Source organism: Hippoglossus stenolepis, chromosome 6 (genome assembly GCF_022539355.2).
Source record: "Hippoglossus stenolepis isolate QCI-W04-F060 chromosome 6, HSTE1.2, whole genome shotgun sequence".
Classification (NCBI taxonomy): Eukaryota; Metazoa; Chordata; class Actinopteri; order Pleuronectiformes; family Pleuronectidae; genus Hippoglossus; species Hippoglossus stenolepis.
Genome location: NC_061488.1, coordinates 1,650,431 through 1,669,862, shown reverse-complemented (window position 1 = coordinate 1,669,862; position 19,432 = coordinate 1,650,431). Strand labels below are relative to the sequence as shown.

Sequence of the window (19,432 nt, the reverse complement as noted above, 5' to 3'; positions counted from 1 at the left end):
ATGTGACTGGAACGTTCGAGACCGGAAATAAAGCGACGCTGTGCGAGTTTCAGGTCGTGAAGCTGGAGCTTTGCACGTCATCGGTTTCCTGAATGAACCTTCACACGCTGCTGCGGCTCGGCTTTCACTGCTCACATGCTTTTAGTTTGGAGGAGCAGTCACCGGAAGCGTCTGTTATTGCAGTGAGCTTGGTGGCGGACGGAAGTAGCTGAACCGAGCTGAACCCGTGAGGTAGCGGTGGTTCCCGGTGACTGTAGGTGACTGAACGGACAGATGTTACAGATGTTACGCTCTTACCGGGTTTGTTCCGGACCGATCCGTGTCCCGGAGTGACCCCACCTCCCCACACACACACAGCGGGCCGCTGTTAGCCTGTTAGCTTCAGAGTTGTGTAAAGTGATAAGATGTCGGGGGGAGACCTGAAGGGACAGTTTATCTATAAACTACCGTCCAGCGTCCTCTGGGACTTCTGCCAGGTCATGGACGGACTGTCAGACCTGGACTGGACCCGCTTCGGTGAGTACCGAGACTGTCTGCTAACGGCTAACATGGAGGTGGTGGGTGTGCCTTTCTGTTCACCTGTCTGTCTGGTCACCTGTCTGTCTGTCCGTTAACCTGTCTGTCTGGTCACCTGTCTGTTTATCTACTATCTGTCAGGTCACCTGTCTGTCTGTCCGTTAACCTGTCTGTCTGGTCACCTGTCTGTCTGTTTACCTGTCTATCTGTTTACCTGTCAGTCAGTTCACTTGTCTGTCTGTTTACCTGTCTGTCTGTTTACCTGTCAGTCAGTTCACCTGTCTGTCTGTTCACCTGTCTGTTTACCTGTCTGTCTGTCAGTCTGTCTGTTCACCTGTCTGTTTACCTGTCAGTCAGTTCACCGTTTGTCTGTTTACCTGTCTGTCTGTTTACCTGTCTGTCTGTCAGTCCGTCAGTTCACCTGTCTGTTTATCTATCTATCTGTCTGTCTGTCTGTCTGTCCGTTAACCTGTCTGTCAGTTCACCTGTCTGTCTGTTTACCTGTCTGTCTGTTCACCTGTCTGTCTGTCTGTCCGTTTACCTGTCTCTCTTTCTCTCGTAGCCTCGGAGGTCCTGTGCGATCAGACTGAAGTGCGATTGGCTGAGAGGAAGGAGAGGCGGACCGACTGGGTGATGAACCAATGGGGCAACAGGAACGGTCGAGTCTGGGAGCTGATTGACCTATTAGAGCGTCTGCAGCTGTTCCGACAACAAGATGTCATCCTTAACTGTGAGTTCCCCCCTGATTACCCCTGATTACCCCTGATAACCTCTGACCTCTGAGCACTCATTAGTGCTCTCTCTCTCCCCCCCCCCCCTCTCTCTCTGCAGGGACATCCACTCTGAAGCCTCTGTCCTACACCCCACCCCTCCACCCCCTCCTCCCCCTCCTCAAGTCTCTTCCTCTCAGTTCGACGCCCCTCCCGAACCATCTGAGGCCCCGCCCTTCTCACCCGCAGACTGACAGGTTTGTTTGTTTGTTTGTGTTTGTTTGTTTGTGTTTGTTTGTTGTTGGGCTCTCAGATGTTCCCATGAGGCAGTGGGTGAGGCGGTGACGTCGCCTGGTGTGAACCTCACCTCTAACCACCATGAGGCCTCCTTATCAGATTGACTTACAGTGTAAACCACTGACAGTGATCCCCTTTTTCCAGGGACAAATTGAAGCTGTGGATCACTATAACCAAATTGCGTAACTTCTGTATGATTGCCCCGGAACTGGAGGGAAAGGTAGCAGCAGTTTTTACGATAAGGACGATTTCACATTGTGCTCTGACTCCAGTGCTCACTTAGGGTGAGGTCACCGTACTCACACACATAAAAGACGCTTTCAGAAATGCACTGAAGTCAGGAGATTCTCTGCATTTTCTCTGGAGATAGTGTATGTGTGAACACAAATGTCAGAGTGAGATCCTCCAGTTAATGAGGACTTTCTCTGCCTGGCCCCCTAGTATAAAGTCCCCCCTGGATTCACTGCCAGTGAGTGGGGGGTTGATGACGCTTCTAACATGCAACAGAGGCTAAAATGAAAAGAATTAAATAAATATCTCCCGGTGAAAAAGTGGTGACACACAGGGAGAAAACACAGACGAAGATGTCAAGAGAGTTTGTGGTGATAAGAGCTGACGCTGGTGTCGATGTGTTGTAAATATAATCCCCTCAGCGGAATTATTACATTACTTCCTGTCTCTGCCTGCTGCACCCAGCTTCACCTCTCGCCTGAATAATGCAGAGGATTTTTTTGCTGTTGTGAACGTGTCTGTGCAGAAAACGCAGGTCATGTCTGAAAACAGCAAAACAGTGTGATCAGACACGCGTGTAAACTCAGACTTAGTCTTAAACTTAGTCACCGTAGAGCTGGAGGAGAGGGCGGGGCGCTCGGTTTGACTTGATGCAGTGTGCAGCGGGAGTGATGGAGACAGAGAGGAGCAGTGAGCCGGCTACTTGATCACTATATTCAAATTATTTCAAAAGCATTTGTACAGGAAAGATTGTCTCCGAAGCTTTTTGATCCATATAAACGGTTCATCACTATATCCGGTTTCCACTGTACTTAATTGATGTAACAGTGACAATAACAGGTGAGACCTCGGCCCCCTGGTGGCTGCGGTGATGGTGACGTCTCCGCTTTTCTTTCTTTCCTCAGAAGATAGAGGAGGAGGAAGACCACTCCCACGACCTGCCCCGCCCCCCTCCGATCTGCGGTCTGACTGCCGCTCATCACACCCAGAGGTCGCACACACACACAAACACATATTCACACACAGCACCGTGTCAGTGTTAATGACAATGGTAACAATAATAATCATGTGACCCCTCAGGCGCCCCCGGTGGTAGCGTGTGGAGGTGGAGGCGGGGTGATGTGCTGGTCGTATGAAGAGGTGCATGCTGGGACAAAGGGGTTCTCACCCTCCCTACAGGTTGGGGAGGGGGGGTTTGGAGTTGTTTACAGAGCGACCCTGGGAAACACAGATTGCGCCATCAAGAAACTCAAACAGGTCAGCCAATTACAGAACACACACCACGCAATGTCACAGGTCCAGTCAGAGAGTGTTTGGGATGTTGATGCCATTGTTGTGTTGCTGTAGGACTGTGTGTTGGACTTGGCTTTCCTGAAACAAACTTTCCAGACTGAAGTGGAGAAACTTTCAAAGTAAGTGTCTCACATTATAAGATAAAAGCCTTTTGATTGGAACAGTTGGAAAGAAATTTCTAAATAAAAGCCTGTGTTGCTGGTGTTGTGTTTAGGTTCAGACATCCGAACATCGTGGATCTGCTCGGTGTCTGTGAAGGAGGAGGATCATTGTGTCTCATCTACAGCTACATGGACAACAGATCACTGGAGGAGCAGCTACACAACGTAACACACACACACACGCACAAACAGATACATACAAACACACGTAGACACACTCACATATACAAACTCACACACACATAGAGAGAGAGACCGACAGACACACAACCACACACACAGTCTATGTGTCATCAGATGTTATAAAAGACATATATGTTGCCTTTGTTTGTGTGTGTGTAGCAGTGTGTTGTCCTCACCTGGTGTCAGAGACTCAGTATTGTTGAAGACGTGTCGTCAGCGTTGGCGTTTCTCCACTCGCCCCCCGACAGACACGCACCGCTCATCCACGGAGACGTCAAGAGGTCAGTATGACATCATCAGCACATCACCAGACATCCCACAGTGTTTCCACCTGTAACACATGTGTCTCTGTGTCCTCAGCTCGAACATCCTGTTAGACCGCCACCTTGTGGCGAAGCTTGCAGACTTCGGTCTGGCACGGTTTGGGTCTCGCAGGTCAACAGGACACTCTGCCACTCGGACGGCGTCAGTGGGCAAAACGGAGACGGTCAGGGGAACTCTGGCGTATCTGCCTGAAGAGTATTGGAGGAATGGAGAGCTGGGGACCGCTGTGGATGTCTACAGCTTTGGAGTGGTGAGACACCCCAGGGGCTGATGGGAATGGTTTACCAAAGGCTGTGATCTCTGGTCAGCTGATGGACGGATCTGTAATCGAAACCACGATCATTTAATTCAGAGAAAGTATTCCATCTGTCCACCTCGTCTGTGCGTCTGTCCGCGTCCACTTGCTCCTTATATGACTTCAACTTACGCCCAATCAAAACCCTGTCTGACCAAATCAAAGATCGTAAAGTTACGTTACAAAGCAGAATCGCCTGGAGGAAAACATGCCTCATTATGTCTCATGCTCTGTTCTGGAGTAGTTTACTGCAGCTCCTTGTGGCTGAGAAGAGTATATACAAATATATATTTTTGTGTTTTCACAGAACAGATGAAATTTACTCAAAGTGTGTGTGTTCCAGGTGTTGTTGGAGGTGTTGACTGGACGTCGTGCTCTGGAGAGAGACGGGAAGTCAGGAGAGAGATACCTGGTGAGAGCACAGTCTGTGGGTCACCTGTTCGTACTGGTCCACACATCAACCAGAACAGTATTAAAGTGTTCTTTAAATGTCCCTGTGCAAACATTCAACCTGTTGTGGTTGTGTAGAAAGACCTGGTGGAGGAGGTTGAGGACAGTCCGACTGGCTCGTGTGCAGCAGTGTGGAAGAATCAGCTAGACCAGCGGCTAATAACAGGTCAGTGGTTGATACTGAACACAAAGTTTATCACCAGCTGTTTTCAGACAGTTTGTCTTTCTCATCAAGACTCTTTAACAACAGGAAAATGTGGAAAGATCAGTGTTGTTGTTTACAGCTCATCCACACCGGCGTCGGCCCTCATCACCAAAAGATCTGGAATCTCCTTGTGTTTCCAAGTTGACGTCTTCGTCTTCTACGTGTACGGCTCCTCTTCTTCATCCTGAGATGTTTGTGTTCTTCCAGTTTCACGTCCGTCACGTGTTAGAAACCTCGTCAACACGTCCACTCGCTCACTGTGAATCCTCTGGACATTGTCCTGCTGTTTCCTCACATGGACTCACTCTGACATTTTCCAGACGTTTTACTCGGGGGGTTCATAAAAAATTCCAGAAAATGTCCAGAGCAACTGACTCTGTGTTAAATCACAATGTTAGTAATTACATTTTCAGACAGAAATCCTGAAAAAAACACAAACTTGCAAACATGTTTATCAGGTCTGAACCTAAACCTGATCCTTTCACATGTTCATCATCATAAGGACTGATCCTGCCCCCTGTAGGACACAGCTCACACTACAACAGAAAAGTGACAGACGGGAGAATACAGATTCCACCGGTGGAATACAGTCACTCATCCAGTGTGAAGACCATCAGTGTTTCAGTTTCAGTTAAAGTGTCTGGACATGAACTCTACTGTTTTCTTCACCAGCTGCTGTGTCTCTGTGTCTACAGGGGGCGCTGCAGAGCCTGCTGAGTGGATGACTGTGTTGGCTCTGGCCTGTATATGTTTGGACAAGAGGAGGAAGAAGAGGCCGGGAATGAGCGAGGTCAGAGACGCTATCGTCCCCGAGGAATCATGTCACATGATTCAGAGTTAAATATCAGGTTGTTCGTGTCAACGTGACTGAAAAAACACATCAAACGCAGCTAAAATATTGATATTCTGGTAAACGTTAGATACGTACTGCACGGATCCAGGATCCAGGATTTTTTTACTTTCTGGCAGCGTTTCCCACAGAATTCATTCAATCTATGTAGCGGGGGGGCATGTGCTTACAAATGAAGCAGCTCTCATGCACAAGAGATTCTTAGTGACTGGTACACAGACATACAGAGAGAGAGAACTGCATTGACAACTGCAGCTGAAACTATGCACACAGCAATGAAGTGCAGCAAGTAAGAGATCTGATATGTGATGAGGTGTAAAATTCCTTTTTTTGTTCATTATGAAACTGGTGGGACAATACAATATTGCGGGCGCCACAGTCTACAAAATAAATGGGAAAAACTGCTTTGACAGAGAGAAATAGGACATTAGTGGTTCAGTAGTTAGTCCTGTTAACAAACAAATGCTGATAAAAATATAACCACCATCGGGGAGATTCATTTTCATGTTTGAAAAAAAATCATCTTAAATTTTTAATTAAAACTTACATTTTCCTCTGAATTAATAGATTGATTGATCAGGATCAGGTAAAGTGCTGTGAACTTCCTCAGGGCTCTAAACCTGATCCTCTTCCCAATTTTTTTATTTTACTCTAAGGTCTTTCAAAAACTGAAGGATGTCCACAACCTGGTGACGGGGACCAGCTCTTCCTCCTCTTCCCTCCATCACCCTCTTCCCCCTCACCTCCATAACTTCTCCCAGTCCCTCCCCCGTCCCCCCTTATCCATCGACTCTAGAATAGGAGCTCTGACCAACCAGATCTCCAAACTGGGACCACTGAAAGACACTAACCGGACACCCCAGTCGTCCTCCTCCTCGTTCGTGGGCCCCTGTGAGACTGACGAGAGTCAAGGTTTCTCTCAGTTCAGATCAGACAGGACCAGCTCCACCTCTCTGTCCACCAGAGACCAGCATCTCTGTGGCCCCTCAGAGTTCACGTCTGTCCCCACTGAGGACCAGGACAACTTCTCTCCTCAGTCGATCTGCTCCACTGACAAACCAGGGGACACTAGAGGGCAGAACCTATCAACGCTTTACAGTGTCCCAGAATGCCTCTCTCCTGCAGGGTCCCTGCAGTCGCAGTCGTCGTCCCTGGGGCCCTCAGGTACATTTAAATATATGTATATTCATACATAAACTTATTGGTTCAGTAAATATTGATTGTCTATCTATGAGCTCTACTCTTCATCTCTCAAATAAATGTACGTGTTTGTGTTCAGGTCGGAACGAGCAGAGGACTCAGGGGTCCAAGCTTCTGTCGTCTGATGACCTCTGTACGTACATCCTTCATCTTCTTCTATTGTCACGTTACTTTGTTTTTATCCCGTGTCTCATGCTTGTGTTCTGTTCAGACGGAGAGGGCGGGGCTGCAGGCTCCAGGGGACCCGAGGAGAGCGATGAGCTCGATTACCTTCCTGCCAAACAAGACTGATGGATGACAGCGTCTCTTTCCTCAGGACCAAAGAGTCTGTGAACTCAGATGACGACCTACCCGGTCACAGATTTCCATTAACTGTTGATGTTCCACATGTGCCTCTCAGCACAGTTGTGCTGTGTCCACACATCTTCCACATGTTGGAGGGATCAGTGAGGGGGTTCCTGAGGGGCCCCCGGGGCCAGAACCTCAGTTTGAAGTGAGTGTCATTAGAGTTAATTAAACCACAACAAAGACACAAAGAAGCTGCAGTTACACAGAAGTACACAGCAGGGGGGTGATGGGCCCCAGGACTGTCCACGCTGATCAGACCTGCAGATGTTAATCAATCATCTATTTATTCTGATGATACATATTTAATTATATATGAAAATGATCAAATGACTGATTATATTTTTATAAATATTTTACATGTGACACAAATAAAGTGGTCATGGTACCTTCCACATACATGTGTTTGTCATGTTTACATCATTAATCATCTCATCAGGTCAGTATCAACTGTTCTGAGGAGGTCCTGTCACCAATTACTGTTATTAGCTTTAGCTTCGTCATTGCTAAGAAATATTAGCATTTACTGTGATAAACTTGATTATTGGTAATGGTAATGGAATGCTTACAAAGTATTAGCTTTCGCCAATATACTGTACTTATGCTAATGTAGGCGAACCAGCTGGTTGTTGTCACAGGCCCATGCTATCTTTTATTACTATTCTCATACAGGCTAACATGAACTGGCATTAACTTGCTAACACTGTGCTTAGCCTAAGTTAACTGCTGATGGAACTAGTCAACTAACGTTCAACTTCTCGATCAGTCTATTAATAAAGTTAACAGTTTGTATATGAAGTTCATTCTTGAGTATAGTTGAATATTGTTAAAGTATCAGTGGTTGAATGGTTTTAGTGGGACCTCAGCAGTATTGATAAGTTTTACTATTTTTATATAAATGTATGCTCTGATGATCTGTGTAGTGGTGATAACTCAGTTTGTGAAGAAGTTATTTAATATTAATATGAATATGAATGATTTTAAACCATCGCCGGGCTCAGTTAGCGGGACGCTGATCCGGTTCAGTCACTGTGTTGACTGCTAGTTTAGCTGTTAGCCGCTAGCCGCTCTGTGTTTTATTTGGTAGCCGTTAGCAGCATGATGGCGGCTCCCGTCCCGGCACACGGCTCCTGTCCTCGGCTCATTTAGCAGCAGAGCTCCGTCTCCCCGGCGCACGGAGCAGCGGCCCCGGTTCTCTCCCGACACTGGGTCTGTGTTCGTGCAGGTTCTTACTCGCCACAGCAGCTACCGGCGGCTTTCTGACGATTCTGCACAGCGTTCACCGGGTAAAATGGCGGCCTGTCTGCTGCAGTCTGCGGGCTAGCTAGCTAGTAGCACCGCGGTCCGTCTCGAAGCCACCGATTGGATTAGCAACGGAGGTTCCGTTCTTCAACCTGGGTCTGCACCGGACACTGGCTCTTCAGTGTCTGATTAACGTTACCTTCACCGGGACAGACGCTCATCACTGCCCGCAGTTAGCCACTGGGCTAGTTAGCGGGGTAATGCTAACCCCGCGCTGTTAGCGGAGACTATTAAAAGACTTGTGAATAAACTTGACGAATTGTTTCTGTCACCGAGAACCGTGAGTACCGAGCCCTGATAGCATCATGGCATCCGACCCCGCAGTGCTACAGCCCCGCTGGAAGCGCGTCGCGGGCTGGACCGGCCCGGTGCCGCGGCCCCGGCACGGACACCGAGCTGTGGCCATCAAGGAGCTGATGGTGGTGTTCGGCGGAGGGAACGAGGGGATCGTGGACGAGCTGCACGTCTACAACACAGGTACGAGTTAAAGATCTGTGCGGTAATACAACAGCTACACGGACACATGCTAATGCTAGCCCCGCTATATACGCAGGCTAACTTTGCTGAAATGCTAACGTGTTTATTCTGCGGCTGCTACTAAAAGAGTTGCTTAGCCCGCTATGCTAGGTTAGCTTCCGCCGCTGCTCCACATGCTAACGGGGTTAGCAGGAGGCTAACAGACACAGGCATCAACACGGAGAGAAATGGCGCGTTTTCACTGAAAACATTGGTGACGTCTCAGAGACACGCCCCCTGCTGCTGCAAGAGGAATGGCGGGAAACCCATTGTAAACAGTAAACAACAGACGTCACGTCTTTAAGTTTCCTTATTTCAGGGTTTGAAGTTCTGATCGCAGACTGATCAGCTGCTAAATGAAGCAGCACAAATCTGTGTTTGTTCTGTAATGTTTAATAAAGTTTAATGAAACATAATTCGATCGCCCCTTAGCCACCAACCAGTGGTTCATCCCTGCGGTCTGTGGTGATGTCCCCCCCGGCTGTGCCGCCTATGGTTTTGTATGTGACGGGACCAGGCTGTTGGTGTTTGGCGGGATGGTGGAATACGGCAAATACAGCAGTGACCTGTACGAGCTGCAGGTGAGTGATGTTACTGCAGGGGCGTGGCCCCGGACACCTGTCATGAACACAGAGTCAACACTCACTGCGGCCATCACATGACAATAGTATGTCGTTTATCTTCAGGCGAGTCGCTGGGAGTGGAAACGTCTAAAGGCCAAAGCTCCAAAGAACGGCCCGCCCCCCTGCCCTCGCCTCGGACACAGCTTCTCTTTAATTGGTAGCCGCTGTTACCTTTTTGGAGGCCTGGCTAATGACAGCGAGGATCCCAAGAACAACATCCCCAGGTGAGAAACGTCACACAGGTATATCTGTGCGTCTGTCTGACGCCCGACTAACCTTTGACCCCTCCCAGGTATCTGAACGACCTGTACTGTCTGGAGCTGCGCCCAGGATCCAGCGTGGTCGGCTGGGAGGTCCCACTGACTTCAGGTCCGCCACCGCCTCCCAGAGAGAGTCACACGGCTGTGGTGACGAGCGGCCGCGGAGAAAACCGACTGATCATCTATGGAGGGATGAGTGGCTGCAGACTGGGTGACCTGTGGGTCCTTGACATAGGTGAGGCTCAGCTCAGGTGGGATGTGGGTGTGGCTCAGCTCAGGTGGGATGTGGGTGTGGCTCAGCTCAGGTGGGATGTGGGTGTGGCTCAGCTCAGGTGGGATGTGGGTGTGGTGCAGCTCAGGTGGGATGTGGGTGTGGTGCAGCTCGGGTGGGATGTGGGTGTGGTGAAGCTCAGGTGGGATGTGGGTGTGGTGAAGCTCAGGTGGGATGTGGGTGTGGTTCAGCTCAGGTGGGATGTGGGTGTGGTGGAGCTCAGGTGGGATGTGGGTGTGGCTCAGCTCAGGTGGGATGTGGGTGTGGCTCAGCTTAGGTGGGTGTGGTGTAGCTCAGGTGGGATGTGGGTGTGGTGGAGCTCAGGTGGGATGTGGGTGTGGTGGAGCTCAGGTGGGATGTGGGTGTGGCTCAGCTTAGGTGGGATGTGGGTGTGGTGAAGCTCAGGTGGGATGTGGGTGTGGTGGAAGCCAGGTGGGATGTGGGTGTGGTGGAGCTCAGGTGGGATGTGGGTGTGGTGAAGGTCAGGTGGGTGGTGAAGGTGGATGTGGTGGTAGCTAGGGTGGGATGTGGGTGTGGCTCAGCTCAGGTGGGATGTGGGTGTGGTGGAGCTCAGGTGGGATGTGGGTGGTGGAGCTCAGGTGGGATGTGGGTGTGGTGGAGCTCAGGTGGGATGTGGGTGTGGTGGAGCTCAGGTGGATGTGGGTGTGGAGGTGGGTGGTGTGGTGGGGATGTGGTGGTGGAGCTCAGGTGGGATGTGGGTGTGGTGGAGCTCAGGTGGGATGTGGGTGTGGTGGAGCTCAGGTGGGATGTGGTGGGGGTGGAGCTCAGGTGGGATGTGGGTGGTGGGTGTGGGTGTGGTGAGCTCAGGTGGGATGTGTGGTGGCTCAGGTGGTGGTGGCTCAGGATGGGGTGTGGCTCAGGTGGAGCTCAGGTGGGATGTGGGTGTGGCTCAGGTGGGATGTGGGTGTGGCAGCTCAGGTGGGATGTGGGTGTGGCTCAGGTGGGATGTGGGTGTGGCTCAGCTCAGGTGGGATGGCAGCAGCTACCTGTGGTTGTGGCTGTAATTTGTCCAAGTCTAAATAAACCTTTTTTCATGATGTCACAGAGTCTCTGACCTGGACCAAACCAGCCCTCAGTGGGACCGCCCCCGTCCCTCGCAGCCTCCACTCGGCCACTGCCATCAACAACAAGTACGAGACACGCACTGATACTACAAAATACTAATACATACTGTACTACAAATACACACATTACTACACAAACGTGTTGTTAATGCAGCTCTTAAACTGACAATATTCATACTTGACTCACCTGTCTCTGTCAGGATGTATGTATTTGGAGGTTGGGTTCCTCTGGTGATGGATGATGTCCAAGAGGCGACTCATGAGAAGGAGTGGAAGTGCACCAACACACTGGCCTGCCTCAACCTGGGTAAACAGACACACACTGGTGTTTCCCCTGCAGCCCTCTGCTGAGTTCTCATACCAACTTCTCCTGGATTTCTACAGACTTTACACTAGGAGGTCTGCAGAGTGTGAGCAGTGAGCAGAGACGCTGAGGTCTCACACACTCAGGAGCGGTGGGGGGGGGGCTGATAAAGGGGGAGCAACATTTTACAGTATTAATGCAATTAGTAAAATCAATCACACTGCCAAATGCTACCAAATAAACCACAATTCACAATTTAGTGCTGGGTTTTTTGCGAGTAATGTATAGGTAATAATTGGATTCTCTATTTTATTTGTATCTATATACTATATTTCCTTCCCCCCCACTCTAATCTTTGGTATTTATGGTTGTTATGACTGTGCATAGTTTTGATTGTAAATTATTTTATATTTCTATAATTTTGTATTTCTGTAATTGTATAGACATTGTTCCAAATGTCTTAATGAAAATGACAGTTTGTTCTTAATGGTGTTTTATTTATATATATATATATATATATATATATATATATATTTTGTGTTTTTTCTGGGGGCGGGGTGTTTTACCTCCGCTGCAACAACTACATCCTACGCACAAGCTTATAGTATTTAGGTGTGTGTATAACCAGCATCCAGCATAATTTATAAGTCTCATTGACAGAGATGATGTTGTAGTCGTCTGCTATCAGTCGCCCTGACCACCTGTCTGTCTACCTGTCTACCTGCTCAGACAACATGTGTTGGGACACAGTCCTGATGGATGTTCTGGAGGAGTCTGTCCCCAGAGCTCGAGCAGGTCATTGTAGTGTCTCCATCAACTCCAGACTCTACGTCTGGAGCGGCAGAGACGGATACAGGAAGGCCTGGAACAATCAGGTGTGCTGCAAGGACCTGTGGTACCTGGAGACAGGTGAGACACACACACACACACACACACACACACACACACACACACACACACACACACACACACACACACACACACACACACACACACACACACACACACACACACACACACACACACGCACGCATGATATTAACATCCGTCTTGAGGGACCTGATCAGCTCTGAGCTGTGACTGTTCACTCCTGACATGAAAATATGTCTGTTTCACCTGTGTGTCTGCCTCACCCTACTGTCTCTCACCCTTCTGTGGCGCTGACTTGTTTTTCTCTCTCTTACCTGTCTGCCCTCAGAGCGTCCCTGTCCTCCCTCTCGGGTGCAGCTGGTCCGGGCCAACACGTCGTCTCTGGAGGTGAGTTGGGGCCCGTCTCAGACGGCGGACATGTACCTGTTGCAGCTGCAGAAGTACGACATTCCTGCCACACCTGCATCCAGCCCCGCCCCCAACCCCGTGCCCACAGCCACACCTGCAGTCAGCTCCCCCAAGAGCCCCGCCCCCGTTGCAGTGGCATCGGCCAACCAGTCCGTCACGCTGGTCCCCTCCCAAATCCTCTCCATTCCTGGAAGCCCATTGGCTGCTGCTGCGAAAGCACCAGGTGAGTTGACAACACCTGCACCGGTGAGTCTGTAGGCGATGGATCTGGTACATGTGAATATTTCTAACTTGTGTTCTGCAGCTGTCCTGAAGGTGGCAGCAGCTCCAGGTTCAGTGGGTGGAGCCTCCATTGTCACAGTGAGACAGGCCACACCTAAATCCCCAGTTGCCGTGACAACGCTTCCTGCAGGCGTTCGTATGGTGGTACCTGCTCAATCTGGACAGGCGACGGTACGCAAATCTGTTTCTCATCATTCAACCCAAGGTCCCCCGCCAATCAAATCTTATCAGGATAAACTTACTGGGAATTTTCCAGGCGCAGTCTCTTGGTTTCTTCATTGGACGCAGTTTAATGCTCATGGAGATGGTTCAGCTGTAGATTTCAGCAACATGATAACAAAACTGCTTTCTTGATAACAGAGCAATTTCCAGTCACTGGGGAAGACCATGAGCTGTGACTGAAAGCTCTGGAACATTTCCACTAATGGAAACCGTGTTTTTGAACTTTAACTCTCAACCTCCATCCTCCTGCCCATCTGCTCTCAGCCAATAGGCAGCAGCCCTCAGATGAGTGGAATGGCGGCATTGGCAGCGGCGGCGGCATCGACTCAGAAGATCCCCCCATCGTCAGCAGCGGTGCTGAATGTCGCTGCAGGAGCCGCGATCGTGAAGACGGTGACCGGGAGTCCAGGATCCAGCAGCCTGCCAATCAAAATGGCCTCTCCTGTTACCATGGTAATGTCCACAGCTAACAGCGTGGTGTTCATGGTGTGAAGTCATGTTTGCATGAACAGTTTCTAAGGTACATGCCGAGAGACGGTTCAGACAGGCGCTCGCTGTCATGCACACGTGAAGAGCATAGTTCAGTGATGATGCAGTTCTGTGATGTTGTCATGTGGTAAATCTGGTCTGACACTGATGACATCACAGTAACTTTACGTACAGCTCACCGGTTCTTCCCTTCTCAGGTGACCAGCCCGGCCACTCGGATGTTAAAGACCGCTGCCGCTCAGGTGGGCGGGGCCTCGGTTGTCTCAACTCCTGGCACCCCGAGCCGACCGGTCATCACAGTCCATAAGTCGGGGACAGTGACTGTCTCCCAACAAGCTCAGGTGGTCACCACAGTGGTGGGTGGAGTCACGAAGACCTTCACTCTGGTTAACAGTCCACTCGGTGTGGGAGGAGGCGGGGCTCTGGTGAGTGACAACACTTGCTGGGCGTGACACTCTATCTGTATGTTGACAGACCTGATGATGGTAACTACCTGTGTTCCAGATCAATAACCTGGGAAAGGTGTTGTCAGTGGTTCAGACCAAACCAGGAACTGTTACTGGTCAGGCTGGCAGCAGCTCCATCGCTCAGATGATCCAGGTACCGACCTCTGACCTTGTTGATTGTCTTAATATACACTGGCTGTACTGAAGAGCACTTCATATCACCTGACACGTGCTAACCCTTGTGTCTCTGTGCGTTTAAAGAAGGGCGCTCTCCCAGCAGGAACCATCTTGAAGTTGGTGACGTCTGCAGACGGTAAACAGAAGACCATCCTCAGCACAGTGCAGGCAGGATCCATGGCAACCAAACCCAACGTCCTTGGTGTCTCCCCGACAACCGCCAAACCTGGAACCACCTTCATCAAGACCATCCCGGTGTCTGCGCTGCACGGCGGTGCAGGTACAGGAAACACACCTGATCACGTGATTTATTTTTAACCTGACAGTTGACTGAGTGAAGCTCCTCCCCATATAGGTGGAAACAGTCCAATCACCATCCTCACCACTAAGGGGGTAACGCCAGGAACTATGGGTAAAATCATCACCACAGTCCCCAAGATCACTGCAGGAGGTCAACAGGGGGTCACACAGGTAACACACACACACACACACACACACACACACACACACTCGTAGCACACATGTGATGAAATGACGAAAGCTATTATCACAAAATTGTATTTTATTGTACGAACTTGGACGGCCACCTCGCAATTCTGAATGCAGGTAAAACCGTGTGTGTGTGTCTGTGTGTCTGTAGGTGGTGTTAAAGGGAGCTCCAGGTGTACCTGGTACCATCCTCAGGACTGTTCCTATGAGCGGAGTCAGACTGGTCTCACCTGGATCCAAACCTAGTGTCGCCACTCTGGTTGTCAAGACAACAACAGGTAAACAATGGTCAGCTGATGGCTGCTTCTTATTTCCGGTGATACACTGTGTCACCACAGTGTGTGTGCATGTGTCTCAGCAGGTGTGTCCAGTCTGGGGACAGTAACAGGAAGTGTCTCCACCACGCTGGCAGGTGGAGCCATTGGTTCTGCCAACGCCTCCCTGGCTACGCCCATCACCACCCTGACCACCATTGCTACGCTTGCCAGCCAGGTTACCACGGCAACCGCTGCTGCAGCGATACCCACACAGGTAAAATCTGTCCTAACAGACCGATGTATACTAGTATTACTAATGCATTGTTATTACAGTACTACAGGAATACTATTTCATTTCTGAAGTAATCCTGTGTTGTCTTCTGCAGGTGACTCTGATCACAACTCCGAGCGGAGCTGAAGCTCAGTCACTGGTCCAGGATCTGCCCGTCTCCATCATGGCGTCTCCTACATCAGAAGAGCCCGGAAGTGGTACAAGTACTGCGATGGTAGAAGAGACTACAGACACTGAGACAGGTAAGGAACTGTTATTGTACAGGATACTACTGTAGTTCTTCACTGAAGAGTCGTGTGTTGATGATGTCACTGTGACCATGTAGCAGTGATGTCTATCTGCTCCAACCCGCCGTGTGAGACTCACGAGACGGGGACGACCAACACCTCCACTGTCGCCACAGCAACCATGGGAGGTAACAACCGAGTGTGCTCCAACCCGCCGTGTGAGACTCACGAGACGGGGACGACCAACACCTCCACTGTCGCCACAGCAACCATGGGAGGTAACAACCGAGTGTGCTCCAACCCGCCGTGTGAGACTCACGAGACGGGGACGACCAACACCTCCACTGTCGCCTCCTCCAGCATGAGCCAAGCACTACAGGTGAGCTAATTTATTACGGCCATGGAGTCGCACCTGTGCTGCTTGAACCTGATGATGTCACAAAGGGAAGTCACACCATGTGACGCAGCTCAACCAGTCGCATCAGAGAACATCAGTTAGCAGCAACTTTAGAATACCTGGTGCCAGTGAGATGACGGGTGAGACATCAGGTGAGCGTTAAAGGTAAACCTGATCCAACATGTTTCTGGTTCTAGGTTTGTTCAAATCCTCCATGTGAGACTCACGAGACCGGAACCACCAACACAGCGACCACAGCAACAGGTAACCTGACACACCTGGACTACACCTGGACCAGGTCCTGGAACATTTTGGAACAGATGTTTAAGGTTTTGGAGCAGCTGCTCTTCAGGAACTTACTTCTTGTCCTGTGTATCCAGCTCAACAGGGCGGAGACGTTCTTCAAGTAGACTCCACAGACCCCACCACCTCTTCTGACCCCACCTCCTCCACAGCCAATCGGAACAGAGCTGTTACCATGGTTACACAGGCAACGCCCACACCCGGACCATCCATACCTGTAAGTGACACACACTTAAACACACACACACACACACACACACACACACACACAGGGGGATGGTGCTGATGACATGTTTGTCTGTCTGCAGATGATCTCCTCTTTGGTCAAAGAAGACAGGGTTGAGTCCTCAGAGGCTGTCGCCATGGTTACAGGGGAGGAACCTGAGCCGACAGATAGCCAACCAGCGGCTGTAACTTTACAGGTTCACATGGAGGGCAGCAAGAAAGCTGCACAGGTAACTCACACGAAAAGGTTACACAGTATTAATTATTATTAATCAGCAGGTACCACTGTAACACCCTACCCCCCCTTAGGTGGCGACCACAGATCTTCCTCAGGAGCTGATGTCATCAGAAGGGGACGTAGGTGAGGTGGTCCCTGGGACCACTACCTTGATGTTGACAACAGGACTGACCCCAGATCAGCTGACTGCTCAGCAGGCAACAATACAGGCAGTACTGCAGGCAGCCGGACACATAGGTAACACACACACACACACACACACTGTAGGGTTTAGGTCTGGGACACTGGGGGACAGACAGACTGGTCTTGAAGACAGACACTGGGACACTGAAATGTTCCAGGAAAGACGGTCTGACAGAGGGACTGTGTGTCCTCATGTCTCTGCAGGTGGAGCTGCGAACTCCGTGGATCAATCTGTCCCCATCATTTTGACTCAGCAGGAACTGGCAGCTCTGGTTCAACAACAGCAGCAACTACAGGACATCCACGCCCACCCAGAGCCACAGCACAGCAGCCTGCCCACAGGTACGAGGTCATGATGGAATCACACAACACCGTGTGATTACGTCATAACGCCGGGTTCAAAAGAGATTTCTGTGCTTTGTTTCCCAGAGGGCCTTGCTCCAGCAGACAGCCTCAATGACCCGGCAGCAGAGCTGACCTCATCGGCAGTAACCAGCGCTGTCGCCAGATTAGCCAGCACGTTCAGCCCCACCCCTCCTCTGACATCAGTTCTGGCAAAGATTCAACCTGTTGCCACAGTGACTGAGGCGACCAATGGCATCACAGCGACCAAAGAGGTAAGACATCGTGCTGCAGGGGGAGGCAGCAACACGCTAACAACTACACGCTCACATCACACTTAACACATGCTACATGCTAACTTTACACTTTAGCCAGGCAACACGCTATTAACCAACGAAAACTGACAACATGCTAACAAGTGTGTGTGTGTGTGTGTGTGTGTGTGTGTGTGTGTGTGTGTGTGTGTGTGTGTGTGTGTGTGTGTGTGTGTGTGTGTGTGTGTGTGTGTGTGTGTGTGTGTGTGTGCGTGAGCCGCAGGGTGTTGAGGTGAAGTCTTCGGTGAGGAACAGTCGATGGTACGATGTTGGCGTCGTTAAGGTTACAAACATGGTGGTCTCTCACTTCTACATCCCATATGACGACAACATGGCCGAAGTAAGATCTTCACACTTTCATAAAATCATAAAACTGACTATTGTTACCTCTTCAAAATAAAAGCTCCTTTGTAAATTCTCCATCGCTGTTGCTACAGGCTTTTACTTTGTTCAACGAATCCTATAGTAATCACATTATTGATGGTTATTGATCAGGTTATTGATGAGGATATTGATGACCTGTGTACCTGCAGGACGACTCAGGTGTGGTACCTGACTACAGTCAGATGAGGAAGGTGGAGCTGCAGCCGGGGACAGCCTATAAGTTTCGTGTTGCTGGGATCAATATCTGTGGCCGTGGAGCGTTCTCTGAGGTGTCTGCATTTAAAACATGTCTGCCTGGTTTCCCCGGAGCGCCATGTGCCATCAAGATCAGCAAGGTACTTCCTGTTTGTAACGTCAAGTGGGGTGTGAGCCTCAGTGCAGTGAGGACTCATGGGAAATATAGTTCAGGAAGTGTGTTTCTATGACTCAGTGTTGACGTGAAGATCTGATCTCTCAGAACCTGGACGGGGCTCAGCTCACCTGGGAGGCTCCGGCTGTCACGTGGGGCAAGATCACGGAGTACTCGGTGTACCTCGCCATCCAGTCCAGCCATGCCGCCTCCTCCGTTTCAGGCCCGGCACAGCTGGCCTTCATGAGGGTGTACTGTGGTACCAGCCCGTCCTGCCTGGTCCAGGCCTCAAGCCTCGCCAACGCACACATCGACTACACCACCAAGCCAGCCGTCATCTTCCGCATCGCGGCTCGCAACCAGAAGGGCTATGGGCCGGCCACCCAGGTCAGGTGGTTACAAGGTGAGAACATCACACACAGATCAGAGAGACGGAGCGGTGGAACGTGGGAGAACCAACAGGACTGAGAGGAAGTGACTGTTTTTTTTTTCTTCTGTAGAAAATAAAGACACAAAAACAACAGTGAAGAGAGGAGGAACTACACAACTGTAAGATACATACACACACTACGACACATCAACACACACAGAAACACACACTAACACACAATAATACACACACAGTAACCCCCCCCCCACCTTCTGTTTCAGGAAACCCGTCGGACCAAAGAAATTCAAAACGGACCAATAGGAGGAGGCCACCACCTCCTGAGGACGTGATTGGTTCTCCTCGTCTTAAGCACCATCGGTGCAACTCTGGGAAACTAACAAAATGAAAGACTTGTAATATATTTGTACATTATCGGCCAATCAAAACCTCTGCAGTGTCACTGAGACAGAGAGGGGCGGAGTCAACAGCATTTCATGGAATGATGGAAACAATAAAGTTTGAATTTGAGTCGTAGCTCTGTCTGTCGGACGTCATTTTACAGGTCAGAGGTGATGCTGTTGTCGGGGGGGTGGAGTCTAAACCAGCGCTGTTGTAAATGATTTTGTTTTTTTATATTCTTCTGTTGTTGAGGCGTTCGTGCTCCCATTGGTCAGTGGATACGATTCCAAAATCAAGCCTGTTTGTGAATATTCTCTGGAACAATAAAGATTTTTAGATAATTTTTTA

The 19,432-nt window shown here is 50.0% G+C and overlaps 2 protein-coding genes across 2 annotated transcripts; both read left to right on the top strand.

Annotated features, from left to right (window-relative positions):
• The first annotated feature begins 83 nt into the window (after positions 1-83).
• On the top strand, positions 84-7,457 carry irak1 (interleukin-1 receptor-associated kinase 1). Its single transcript, XM_047340428.1, is given in 16 exon segments — positions 84-516; positions 1,079-1,246; positions 1,348-1,371; positions 1,374-1,461; positions 2,631-2,745; positions 2,835-3,011; positions 3,102-3,166; positions 3,262-3,373; positions 3,551-3,672; positions 3,752-3,965; positions 4,354-4,422; positions 4,539-4,626; positions 5,361-5,455; positions 6,172-6,679; positions 6,795-6,848; positions 6,927-7,457. Coding segments are annotated over 16 exon segments (2,091 nt in total). The 5' UTR covers positions 84-404; the 3' UTR covers positions 7,007-7,457.
• Positions 7,458-8,073: 616 nt separating this feature from the next.
• On the top strand, positions 8,074-19,427 carry hcfc1b (host cell factor C1b). Its single transcript, XM_035160438.2, has 29 exons — positions 8,074-8,839; positions 9,311-9,459; positions 9,565-9,725; positions 9,794-9,996; positions 11,099-11,183; positions 11,318-11,424; positions 12,151-12,330; positions 12,620-12,922; positions 13,004-13,152; positions 13,468-13,656; positions 13,890-14,117; positions 14,197-14,292; positions 14,400-14,595; positions 14,671-14,786; positions 14,956-15,082; positions 15,166-15,335; positions 15,448-15,595; positions 15,679-15,959; positions 16,175-16,241; positions 16,358-16,497; positions 16,589-16,735; positions 16,815-16,980; positions 17,131-17,268; positions 17,356-17,543; positions 17,800-17,922; positions 18,116-18,301; positions 18,424-18,718; positions 18,816-18,864; positions 18,967-19,427. The coding sequence occupies exons 1-29, from the start codon at positions 8,668-8,670 to the stop codon at positions 19,004-19,006; spliced, it is 4,599 nt and encodes a 1,532-aa protein (XP_035016329.1). The 5' UTR covers positions 8,074-8,667; the 3' UTR covers positions 19,007-19,427.
• Positions 19,428-19,432: the final 5 nt, after the last annotated feature.

Coding starts and splice junctions, on each gene's coding strand:
- hcfc1b (XM_035160438.2), top strand. CDS start 8,668: ATGGCATCCGACCCCGCAGTGCTACAGCCCCGCTGGAAGCGCGTCGCG. Junction 14,787..14,955: donor GTCAACAGGGGGTCACACAG/GTAACACACACA, acceptor GTGTGTCTGTAG/GTGGTGTTAAAGGGAGCTCC. Junction 18,302..18,423: donor GTGCCATCAAGATCAGCAAG/GTACTTCCTGTT, acceptor CTGATCTCTCAG/AACCTGGACGGGGCTCAGCT.